This window comes from Alternaria viburni (assembly GCF_023758015.1).
Source record: "Alternaria viburni strain BMP 2772 chromosome Unknown scaffold_20, whole genome shotgun sequence".
Classification (NCBI taxonomy): Eukaryota; Fungi; Ascomycota; class Dothideomycetes; order Pleosporales; family Pleosporaceae; genus Alternaria; species Alternaria viburni.
The window spans coordinates 373790-386674 of NW_026055789.1; the positions used below are offsets into that span (position 1 = coordinate 373790).

The window sequence follows — 12885 nt, forward strand, 5'->3', positions numbered from 1 at the left end:
GCCGAAAGAGGAACACAAACAAACACGCCAAGACGCGTGACGCGATATCAGTTGCAAGCTTGAACTTAGGATGCGAGTTCAATGCAAGCTACGTCTATGGTATATCGGTGTGAAGATGATGGGTGTGGCTAACAAGTGGGTCGCAGTGAGGCGGTCAGCCGCGCATGACATTGGCGGTTGGATTGGCATGGCTGCTGAATCTTCACAGCTTTCCAAGCGCATAGTACATGAAGACTGGCACATGTCGGAGGTTAGCAATGGTTGTTATAGGTGAAGTGTCAAGCTACGTACAAGTGATGGGCATTCAAACGGTCAAGTCGCCTACGTCATCAAGCCGCCAAGACTTCAAGGATAGCATCTGCGGCGGGTCTTGCGATGTCCGCAGACCTTCTTCCCAATGCTGCTCCGGACCCCGCGCGCACGTCGGATTGCCTGGGACAACGCGAATTGCACGCAATGGCGAAGAATACCGCTGCGATGCTATTCTTCAGCCAATTCGGTGGATCCGCCATGGTTCCAAGAGCTGCGCACCGAAATGTTGCAGCGAGACGCCATACACCTTCCTGAGTTCATCGCCACTCCGCACGAATTCAAGCTATCGCAAAGCATCTCGGGTTTCTTACCTGAAGAATGGTGCTATGCCCCCGGTGTGCGTAGTCGCATGGTGCCGTTTGGCCATCACTTGATATGGTTCAATCCCGCGGTGCGGACAACCGAATTACTTCCAGATGGAACAGACGCGTCGCAGAGCCCGGGCGGATCATGGGTGCGGCGCATGTGGGCTGGCGGCTCGATACAAGTACGACCCGACGAGTATTACGACCGTAACCGTGGCTTTAGAGTCGATTTTCCAATGTCTGGGACGGAGCACATAAAGCATGTCCGACTGCACGGAGAAGGCGACACTGCCAAGATCTTTGTCACGATCGAGCGGCGCTTTGCACGGGTGGACATTCTAGGGAGAGCGTACAACGCGAAGCATGGTAAACTGGGAAAGAATGGAGGTAAAAAATTAAAGACTTATCTCGAGCAGCAGTTGCGAGACGGCGACGATTGGGGCGACGCCATCGTGAAGGAGGAGCGTAACCTTGTCTTTTTCAAGGAGCGCCCCGCTGCCGAATTGGAGGCAGTCAAGGCCGGGCAGATGGCCACCGTGAAGTATCTGCAGCGTGCGTACTCTGACAACCCTCTCGACTATCTACTGACTCTATGTAGCCCCTGGGAAGCCAGACTTCTCCCACGCCCTCACTCCCGACCGCGCCCTTCTTTTCCGCTTCTCTGCTCTTACCTTCAACGCCCATCGCATACACCTCGATCCCGAGTACGCTCGTAACGTCGAAGGCCACCGCAACCTGCTAGTTCACGGTCCTCTTTCCCTGCTCCTCATGTTGAAAACCATGAGCCATTACGTGTATGCACAGACCGGGGGAAAGCACGATCTGGAGTCGATCGAATATCGCAATCTAGCGCCGCTGTACTGCGACGAGGAGATGCGCATATGCGGCTTGGAGAAGAAGAAGTTGCAACATGGCAGTATATACGATGTATGGATTGAGGGGCCGACTGGAGGTGTTGCTGTCAAGGGCACTGTTTACACCACAGTAAAGAATACCAAGCCGAAACCGCTGGGACCCGGCTCTAGGAGGCCAGACATTACAGCACTCAATGCTACCGCCAAGAAGACGCCAAAAGCGCAAGAGCCTACCACGGCTCCTGAGTCCTCGACGGGTTCTGAGCCTGTACCTCAACCCCAAGGTGAGACTCCAAACAATTCCACTCCCAGTGAAACTACTTCTCAACCATCATCTAGAGAAGTAAACCCACCAACCGCACAAACGACAAGCCGAGCGCCCCGTCGCAAGCGCGCCTCCAACACCACGGCCTACAACTTCATTTCCCTCCCTCCCAGCAAAGCACCGTCTGCTCGCGTCGTCGACTCGCACAAGCCAGTGAAACCAACGATATCAATACGTTCGAGGGAAATCATACGACGCGCTCGTCGGCGTGCCCCGAAGGAGACCCACGTCAAGCCTATACCGCTGGTTCGCAGGTTCGATGCGACACCGTACACCCCAGACCCTGTTCGCACGGCTTCGAGACACAGCAGATATTTGAGGGAGGGCGCTAGGAAGATCGAGAAGCCTAGTGTTCGCTTTGTTGCGGAGCAGCTGTCGGAGCGTGCGGCGCTGAGGAAGAGGATCGGTTTTAGATATGTGCATCGGTGAGGTCTTCGCTCGATGATCCTCTGTATGTATGATCATGAGTTCATAACTCGTACAACCACCTCATACAATGGAAATCGATCAGGTCTGCAGACCACATGAACGTGAGTACATGCAAAGTAGGTGTATTAAGATCAATATAGACCCTAGGATGTTCACCTTTTCCCTAGGTTGACGTGCGACTTAGGATATGTCTGCTGCAGCCTCGGTTGGCTGATACCCAGGTACGCGTCCGGACTAGCGCTGTGTTCCTTCGCGTCTTGCTGCCTGCATATCAATGACTCCGCCACAATTATCTTCTCGTCTTTGGTGATAAGAGGCGCTTGCGCCCCTACAATCGAAGATGAACATTGATTACATCTTCTGCTTACCAAATTCCAGTAACTTCGCATGGGACTGACGGTCTGTTCCATTGGCCACTGATCCGCAATGAAGATCGGCCATTATGACTCTTCACACGCACTGGAGCGGAAGACGTATGTTATACTGTCCAAGTCTCATGTAAGGTAACAGGCGACTGATTGCATGTAGAAAATATCCACGTCGGAAACCTGATCCCAAACCTGATCCAGTCGAGTACGCTTCACCCACTCCACGTAAGAACATACATCTAACCGAACAACGACAGCCCGACCCGCTTACTTGCGCTTCACGAAGAACATCGCCAATCTCAGCTCAATTTCTGTACAGCTTTCCGCGCAGCCCTTCCTCGCGAAGTGAGGGACATGGTCTACGACCATCTCATTCCTCCCCGCAGGCAACATTACGTTGTTGATTGTCGTGAGGTAGATACTGGAATACGCTCAAGTCGACATTTCCACCACGATCACGGTGGCCGATCTTTCTTCGACGCTCAACCGCCTTTACCTGAAGACCCTACGATGCGTCGCGATACTTGGAGGTACGCCGAGTACACGGGTGAAGCGGTTGCAAAAGAGATAGCAGAGCACTGGTACCGCACCGGCGGCTTCATAATGTACACCCCGGGTGCATGCTTGCTAGGGAGTTTCCTCACGCAAGATGTCTGGAAAAGAGGAGTCGTGCCTGCCAATATCATTCGATACATACGCATTGATCTCAGCTGGGATCAGATTTGGGGTGGCGCGCAGCGTGTCGTAACTAATCTCGAGAACCTTCTTAGGTTGACTAACAAAGACATGGTAGTCATCTTCCAGATAGATCATCATGCAGCTGATGAAGACTATTGCATCAAGCCCCCGCTATAGCCTGTCCTGCGAAGTCTGTTAGAGGCGTTTGCGCCGAGTATTTATCGTTTGCGCGCTGCTAGGTTTAGTAGGGTTAAGGTGTATCAGGGGGTTATTCGTAGGCTTTATAAGAAGTAGCCGTGGGATAGAAGTCATAGGGATATCACGAATTGGTTTGATCTAGAGGAGGATGAGTTTCGGGAGGTATTTTTAACGGTAGGTCGTGTTGTGCTAATAAAGTTGGAGATGTGTGCTTACACGTGGGCTAGGGGAGTGGAGATGATGAAGAGTGTTGACAGCGGATCGCCGATGTTATATTGAAGGGTAGTGGCTAAAGAATATTGAAGCTGCTGGAGACGTAGAAGACTGGGTCGGATTTATTGAGAAAGGGAAGGAGATGACAAGAGGTCTTTAAGACACATGTTATAGCTGTAGACTAGCCAAGATTAGAATAATCTTGACTAAACACGTCAGCATCCAGTAGTTAGCTCCACTCTCAAGGAATATTGCATATCTTATGCGCTGACATAATCCATCATGTCATTTAATCGCCTTTCGAGACCTCCAAGCACGCTAAGATAAGAGCGTCTATGTACGGCGCGTCCTAAAGCATTCTTAACTTACACAGCTGCTTTTCATCTTCCGTTACATGCTCGTAGAAGTTACAGCGATCTTGTATCTCGTTGCATAATGCATCCATTCCTTTGCCTTTGCTTGCAATCTTATAGTTAATGCGCACAACTTCTACTAAGAAATCTTGGGGCAGCAGTGTAGCCTCGAGTAGCGCTCGATAAGAGCCCCTGTAGTAGCCCCAATTCAGCGCAGCACTCTTAACGAAGTATTAACAGATAGTAGAAGAAGGAGGTAATTCTTCGAACATAAAAGCGATCGTTTCGGGGTCGAGAGCCAATCCGTCTTTCGTAAGGTCGCTAAAGGCGCTAATAACGTCATTACGCAATTTAACGCACTCGTATGCATCCGCAAAGCAATAGAGATAGAAGAGGCTGCTCAAAACATCGTTATAATAGTCGGAGTCAGCATCTAATCTGTTTTGATTTGTCTCTTCCATCCTTGTACGCGTGTAAGCTGAGACATCAGCGTTCAAAGATCGGGTCATGCGCGCTGCAGGGCTTAATAGGGCTTCCACCTCACTAAGACCTAGAGGCGATCGAGTCGTTTAGAGGTAGACCCAAGTCTAAAAAAGGCGAAAAGTCGTCTTAGAGGTCTCGGGAAGATGCAAGACGCTATCTTTGCCTTCTTTGAAGTTGGGTCCGAATGCGCGAGAGAAGTACTTAGACTGGCGGCGGAGGAGTTTCTTGTGAAATGTGAAGGGTATTTTATTGTTACCCACGGTTACACGTACCGTTTCTTTGCCGAGATCCCTGATCTTGTTAGTAACTGTAAAGACAAATTGAGGGGTTGCTCTACATGATGCGTGCTTTGAAATTGAATGGGAGGGTGCTGCGGAACTTGAGCGGTTGGGGGGCAAAGGTGTCAATTTAGGAGGTGGAGAAACCAGAAAGCTGAGGCAACGGAGATCGAGATCAATTAATCGTGGTGCGAAGGGCAGGTGCAGTAGCAAGAGGGTTCTACGGCCATGGCATCGTGAATGGGCGGTTCTGTGCTGCAGACGTTTAGTAATTCCCATGTACACACCGTATTCACCGTGATTAGTCTTACAGCTGCCTGCAAAGTATGAGAGATCTACCTTTTATTGATGGTCTAGAGAAGTGGGGTTGTAGGAGAAGGTCAATCGAGTGCCAAACGCGAACTCACATGACGCGACGCCAACGCCGGCTTATCTCCGCTCCATCGCCGAAGTCCAAGCTCCAAGCTTAGGCGTCACCACCGAGCAGGTGCGCCCACAGCTATGACCAAAGCCGCAACAGAGTGAGAAGGAGCACTGAGACAGCGGGTGATCGCGCAAACAATGACTACGAGCCCACGATAGCTGAGAGCTACATCCCAAGCCCACCATGGCTTACGACACCTCGAGCGGTTATGCGCCGCCCAGCACAAGCAACATGCAGGAGGACGCCTCGGGCCCCATGTTCAGCATAGAGCGCGTGGCTTTACAATTCACAGTATCTTCCGACTTCGTAGCGGCTGCAGTAGCAAATAATGTCGTCGTCCTGGCTCTGTCCACCGGGCGCATCTTACGCATCGATTTGGACAGTCCCGCAGATATAGACGGTTCGTATAGCAGTGCACACACCACACGAAGAACCTGGACAGCCGCTTATATATCTCAAGATATCGATCTCCCAAAGAAGCCTTCAGAGGTTGGTGTCATCAGACGCCTCTTTCTCGACCCCTCCGCATCCCACCTCATCATAACCACCACCCTCGCCGAAAACTATTACCTCCACACACAATCCCGGACACCGAAGGCGTTGTCACGGCTGAAGGGCGTTGTCATAGAGAGTATCTCGTGGAATCCCTCGCAACCCACTGCTTCGACGCGCGAGATACTCGTGGGAGCGTCAGACGGCAACGTTTACGAAGTGTACATCGAGCCGTCATCCGAGTTCTACAGGAGGGAGGAGAGGGTAACGTAGCTGCCACAGATAGCTCTTGAAATATCTTGCTAACTTTTTACTAGTATGTATCTCCTAGGCTATGCTTTGGCAACGCGGTTCTAAGACATCTTATTGTTCGTACTGACAGCTCGATAGATACTTGAAGAGCGTATACCGGACGAACGATGGCCCTATTACTGGGCTGTGGACAGATACGGTGCCCGGGAGAACGGATCTGCGGCGCATTATCGTCGCGACACCTTCGACTTTCCTACATTTCGCTGGCAAGGTCGGACGTCAGGGATCAGAGGGAAGCGGATCTATATTCTCGAAGCTTTTCGAGAGCGAATCTGCGACTGTACATGAGGTCTCCAATGTCGCCCCCACGGCAGCCTCGCTGCTTGCTGTCTCCCCGGAGCACAACGATAGCCCAAACCGCGAGGACTCCAACGCCGAGAGGATCTTCGGCTGGCTTACATCACAAGGCGTTTTGCATGGGAAGCTGTATCTATCCCAGGATACTTCTGAGCTTGGCGGCAAAGTTCTTGGAGACTCAAAGATGTTGCCTAGATCGCAGGTGCCGCCTTCACAAACCGCTAGCGGGCGCACACGACGGACACAAGATCCTGTCAGTTCGATGATATTGAGCCAGTGGCATATTCTTCAGCTAGTCGAAGGACGAGTCGTAGCTATCAACCGCCTCGACGACACTGTTGTCCATGACCAAGTTGTGCTGGAGCCCGGACAAAGTGCGCTTGGTCTGGTAGCCGACTGGAAGAGGAATACTTACTGGCTCTTCACGAGCCAGGAGATCTTCGAGATCGTTGTCGAAGACGAGAGTCGCGACGTTTGGAAGATCATGCTCCGAGCACAACAATTCGAGGCTGCATCGCAGTACGCCAAAACACCAGCGCAGAAGGATGCAGTGGCAACGGCATCTGGTGACTACCTTGTTGGCAAGAGCCAGTGGATGGAGGCTGCGACTGTTTATGGACGAAGCACGAAGCCGTTTGAGCAAGTCGCGCTGACATTCATCGACAATGGCGAGCAGGACGCGCTACGGAAGTACCTGGTGACGAAACTGTCCACATTGAAGAAGTCATCGATAATGCAACGGACTATGGTCGCCACTTGGTTGATTGAACTATACATGGCCAAGCTCAATACTCTCGATGACACCATTACCACGAAAGCAGAACTCTCAGAGAGCATGAACACCGCCGAGACTCATGATCAACTATCAGTCATCCGGAAAGAGTATCAAGACTTTGTAACCAAGTACAAGGCTGATCTTGACCGTAAGACTGTATACGAGATCATCAGCAGTCACGGTCGAGAGGAAGAGCTGCTCTACTTTGCTACTGTGGTCAACGACTACAACTACGTACTCTCGTACTGGGTGCAGCGTGAGCGTTGGCAAGAATCTCTCGACGTCCTCAAAAAGCAGACAGATCCCGAGATCTTCTACAAGTACAGCTCCGTGCTCATGGCCCACGTACCAGTCGAGCTCGTCGATGTGATGATGCGACACTCGAACTTCGACGCGCAGAAGCTCATCCCAGCATTCCTCAACTACAACAACCACACCAAGGCCACGCTGAACCAGAACCAAGCAGTCCGCTACCTTCTCTTCGAGATCAACCAACACAACTCAACCGACGCCGCCATCCACAACACCCTCATCTCCATCTACGCCTCCCACCCCACAACCGACGAATCCGCCCTCCTCGCCTACCTCGAAGGCCAATCTCTCGCTCACGAGCAAAACTACGACGCCGACTTTGCCCTCCGCCTCTGCATCCAACACAAGCGCGTCCAATCCTGCGTACACATCTACAGCTCCATGCAACAATACGCGCAAGCTGTCGACCTCGCCCTCAAATACGACGAAATAGACCTCGCCTCGAGCGTCGCCGACCGCTCCAACACGTCCCCCGTGCTCCGCAAAAAACTCTGGCTTGCCATCGCCAAGAAAGTTATCTCGCAATCCAGCGGCATAAAAACCGCCATCGAATTCCTGCGCCGCGTCGACCTCCTCCGCATCGAAGACCTCATCCCCTTCTTCCCAGACTTCGTCGTCATCGACGATTTCAAAGAGGAAATCTGCGCCGCCCTCGAAGACTACAGCCACAAGATTGATGGCTTGAAGCAGGAGATGGATGATAGTGAGGCGACGGCTACGCATATCAAGTCGGATATCAAGGCTCTGGAACAGCGGTATGCGATTGTGGAACCCGGGGAGAGGTGCTATGTGTGTGGGTTGCCGTTGTTGGCGAGGCAGTTCTTTGTCTTTCCGTGCCAGCATGCTTTTCATAGTGATTGTCTTGCGAAGAGGGTGGTGGAGCTGGCGGGGATTGCGAGGGGCAAGCGCATTGCGGAGTTGCAGGCGGAGGTGCAGAGGGGGGTTAAGGTGGGCAAGGGGAGGGAGAGGGCGATTAGGGAGCTGGATGCGTTGGTGGGGAGTAGTTGGTGAGTCTTTTCTTCTTCTCGCGGTGATCTCTTGATGAGGATGTTGGCTAACGTGTTACAGTGTGTTGTGCGGTGAACTTGCCGTTAAGCTCGTCAACGAACCTTTCATCACCGCAACTGACGACAAGAACGAATGGGCTGTTTAGTAGAAAATCTGAACACCCAGGAGCCTACGTTGACCCTGGGCCACCTACTTTGCATGTTTTTATCCTGATGTAGGCGCCAGGGTCTTCAGGATATGCCTAGGTTAACGTGCAGCTTAAAGAAATCATCATCAGCACGAAATCATACGAGGAATTCATATTGTACATTTTACTTTGAATTGCATCTCTATAAGCCCCCGCCCCTGCATGTGGTGGTATACAAATTTTAGTAGTGCCGTACAATAAAACGGAGCTGATGATATGAGTCCCCCGTTGTCTGTTCACCCCCCCGGAGACGCCGTAGCGCTGATGCAAGAACTAAGAAGAAAGGAAGAATAAGACGCGCCAAAAAAAAAAAGAGGATTAGACGAATAACTTCAAACGAACGCCAGATGGTGATACTTTTTCCAAGACTGTTGGCCTTCGCCATGGAGCGACAAGCGATAGCGCTACTCATCCTCATCATCGTCCATGGCGGTGTCACCATTAGCTTTCGGGGCGGCAATAGCGTCATCGTCTTCATCCTCATCGTCGACGACGCGGGCTTTGCGGGGACGAGGCGCAGCAGCAGCAGCGGCACCTTCGTCGTCGCTGCCAGCCGTGGCATCAGCCTTGTCACCGTCTTCAGCGGGCGCGGCACCGTCCTCGTCGCTCTCATCGTCGATGAACTCCGCGGACTTGTATTTACCGACGGGTTCGCTCTTGCGGGCGAGCTTCCTCTTCTTCTTCTCGCGGGGCCGCTCTTCGTCGGATAGGTCCTCGGTGCCACTAGCTGTAGTGCGTCTGCGTCTTGAGCGTGGCTCGTCGTCGTCAGAAGGCAGGCCGTCGGTGTCGGAGTCGGCGTCCTTCTTCTTGCGCTTCGGGCCCTTGGGTCCGCGTGCTTTGCGCTCTGCTTTGCGGACTTCCTTGTCTTCGTCTTCTTCCATGCGGCGACGCTCTTCTTCGTTGCGCTTCTCCATGAGTTCGCGGTCGCGCTGGAGGAGGCGCTGTTGCTCTTCTGCGTACTTGCGCTTCTTCTCTAGGGCCTCGGCTTCTGCGCGTGCCTTTTCTTCCTCGCGGCGGCGCACTTCGGCTTCGCGGATGCGGCGCGCTTGGTCGAGCTTGGTCGCGTTTTCGCCTTCGTAGGCGGCCTGCTTCTCGCGGGTACGCTCGAGCTGCTTCACCATGGTGTTGCGACCCATGTTTGCACGAGCGGTAATGTCGGCACGTGGGAAGGGCGGGTTCTCCTCCTTGGTGAGCTTCTCAAGTGTTTCAATTGCCTCATTGAGACCTGTGACGGCTTGATCGACGTCTTCGAGCGTGCGCTGTTGTTCGGTGAGCTGGTAGATTCGGGTGGCGATCTGGAACTGGACGAAGGCGACGTTGAACTGAGAGTTGAGGTCTGCGGGAGCGGCCGCCAGCGCTTGCTTTGAGTAGTCAAGAGCAGTGCGGAACCCGGCGATGCTGTTTTCATGCTTGGCTCGAAGATACCAGGTTCGTCCTAAACAAGCCAGGATCTTTGGGTCGTTGTGTCTGTTCCGGGATAGGGCTGCTTCGTACTTGGATGTGTTAGTAAAAGGTCAACAATGTAGGGAGGGGGATAAGCCTACGTTTTCAATTGCTCGCGCATACTGCTTGATCTCGCAATACGTATGCCCCAAGTTGACAAAAACACTGTGATCCTTAAGTGTTTCTCTGACCTTTGAGAAGATCTGCAGGGCTGTGGAGTAGTCCTTCTTGTCTTCTACCAGCGCAATGGCGATACCCTGAGCAGCATACGCATTCTTCGGATCGAGTTGAAGCACCTTGTCGAAGAACTCCACAGCTCGTTCGTAGCTCTTCCGACGCTTCTCTTTATCCTGTTCCGAACTTCGTGGCATCTCGCGTGCGATAGCAAGATGGATGTTGCCCATGCCCATTAGCGAATAGCGATCATGCTTGTCCGACTTCTGCAGAGTGTGTTTGTATAGTCGCTGCTCGTCGTCCGCTGCGAAGTTGGAGGTCTTCTTCTTCGACTTGTTGACGTACCACCCATACAAGGCTCGTACCTCAACATTGTCCTCGTTCTCCTTGAAGAGATCTTTCATCGCTCTGGGTCCCTCGTCTTGTGGGTTCTCCCTCAACGCAATGTAGGTGAGGCGAATGCGTGCGTCGACGTAATCGGGGTGTCGCTGAAGCAGACTGTTGTAGACCTTCTTTGCCTCCTCCGCTTGGCCCTCGGCTTCGTAAGTTCGGGCAAGGTTGAAACTGATCGAGGTAACGAGTGCGTCGGTATCGATTGTGTCGTCGCGGTTCTCGGCATTTACGCAGGCGTTGAGAGCCACCTGGAAGAGTTCCTGAGCTCGCACGTAGCGTTCGGCCTGGAAGTGGAAGCAGCCCATGTTGTTGAGCAGTTGTGGCGGTAGGAGTTGGCGAAGTGCTGCTGTGAGCTCAGCACCTTCCTCGACGCCCTCTGGATAATCTTCCTCTGGGATGGCTTCAATCTCCATTTGCTCCACTTCTTCCAGACACTTCAAGCTCTTTTCGGGGTGATCGGTCTCGTAAAGTCGAGCCAGGTTGAGCAAAACCGACTGGTCAGGGACGACCTTCTTCTTGGGATCCTTCCATGCGCTCTGTACGCTCTCGAGATATTTCAATGCCTTCTTCAACTCAGCGGATTTGTCCTCGGTGGACTTGTTGTTCTGAGCGGTAAAAACGTCTTCAGCGAACAGAGTACCGAGTAATGTCTGGGCTTCGACATTGGGCGATTGCTGGAGGATCTTCTCGAGACGGAACTTTGCGCCATCGTAGTTGTTCATCAGGACGTTCATCTGGGCCAGTCCGAATTTGGCTGGTATGAAACCCCGCTCCTCGCCTCCACGGGCCTGATCAGACTTCTGGTAGTACTCGGCGGCAAGTGAAGTGTTGTCCTGTTGATGCGCGACCTTGGCTCGTAGGTACCAACCATCGCTGGCTATGGCGTTGGTGTCGGTGAGTTCGATGGCGCGTTTCGCTACGTCTTCGGTTTTGGCGACATCCCTCCTCAGGGCCAAGTAGCTACCGACTGTGGCACAACTCAGGGGGTACTGGTTGTCGATCTTCAAGGCGGGCTGAATGTATTCACCAGTCGCCTTCTTGATTAGTGCGGCGAACTTGGGGTCGGAGGTGGAAAGGTTGGCGGTCTGCTGGAAGTTGTAGATGCCCAGTAGAATCAAGGCGATCTTGGAACTTGGGTTGAGCTCGAGAGATCTCTGCCAGGCGCTGGCAGCCTCGTCCTTGTGGCCAAGTTGCCAGAAACAGCAGCCGATACCGATGCGTGGATCTGGGTCGAGGAGGTCCGGAGAGCTCTCGAGGATGTTTTGGTATCCCTTCAAGGCTTCTGCCCACTTGCCCATGGAGTAGTGGACGCGGGCCTTGCCCATCTTAGCCATGAGATTCCTGCCGCCGGATGCCCTCAGCGCGTCCTCGAAACATTTGGCAGCCTGCTTGAGCGTCTCCATGCGCTCGGGGCTGACAGTGGAGCCGGCCGCAGTCGCCGGGCCCTGGAGTGAGGCCCTGAGAAGGTATAGAACACCGCGAGCGAGGAACAGCGGGGGGTGCGAGGGGCTGATACGGGAGGCATCGTTGAGTACGCCGGTGGCCGACTGTATCCAGTACTCCTTGAGTTTCACGTCTGAATCTGCGTTTTCTGGACTTGTTAGTTATGGTACACATGTAGAGATTCCGATGACGTACGAGGCCTAACGCGCGGTGCTTCGCGACATTTGAGCAGGTACAGCCAGCAGAGGCCGTTGAGGATGCTGAGCCTGTCTTCGCCGCGCGCGCGGTTGAAGACTTGGGTGGCCTGTCGCAGCACGTCTATGGCCGTCTCTATCCTCTTGCGCTTCGCATAGGCGACGGCGACCTGGACCCACGTCGACGTCGCGCTCTTCTCGGCCTCTAGGATGTCGCACAGCTCGGTTGGGTCGTCCTGGATCTGCTCGTCGAGGGGAATTTCGACATCGAGCTGGCCTCCCTCCTCATCGGCGACGGAGATGGTGATGGAGCTGGGCACGTCCGAGTAGCGCGGCGGTGGGAACATGCTGCCAGCGCCGTTCACGCCATTCGCGCCATTCGCGTAAACTGCAGCCATGCTGGGAGAGAAGTCGCGATCGGGGAGATGGGATTCGCGATTGGTTCGGAGGCGAGACGGGATCAGCGCGACATAGCAGGTGGGCAGGGCAGAGAGGTAAAGGCGCGAGGCTGAAGGCGGCCTCCGTTGGTGGTTGGATAAAGAATCGCGAGTGAGAGCTTCCAGGGAGCGCGGAACGGCGAAACGTGCGGAATCAATGTCTTGGCGCGTCTATGAAGCGTGATGGCAGCGAGACAA

The 12885-nt window shown here is 53.4% G+C and overlaps 2 protein-coding genes across 2 annotated transcripts; both read left to right on the forward strand.

Moving 5' to 3' along the window:
- Positions 1–535: 535 nt before the first annotated feature.
- Positions 536–2225, forward strand: J4E79_008482 (uncharacterized protein; the record flags this gene model as incomplete). Its single annotated transcript, XM_049357339.1, has 2 exons — positions 536–1169; positions 1216–2225. The coding sequence occupies 2 exons, from the start codon at positions 536–538 to the stop codon at positions 2223–2225; spliced, it is 1644 nt and encodes a 547-aa protein (XP_049208237.1).
- A 3178-nt stretch (positions 2226–5403) lies between these two features.
- On the forward strand, positions 5404–8561 carry J4E79_008483 (uncharacterized protein; the record flags this gene model as incomplete). The annotated part of the gene is made up of 5 exons (XM_049357340.1): positions 5404–5620; positions 5681–5981; positions 6103–8163; positions 8263–8415; positions 8477–8561. The coding sequence occupies 5 exons, from the start codon at positions 5404–5406 to the stop codon at positions 8559–8561; spliced, it is 2817 nt and encodes a 938-aa protein (XP_049208238.1).
- Between the last annotated feature and the right edge of the window lie 4324 nt (positions 8562–12885).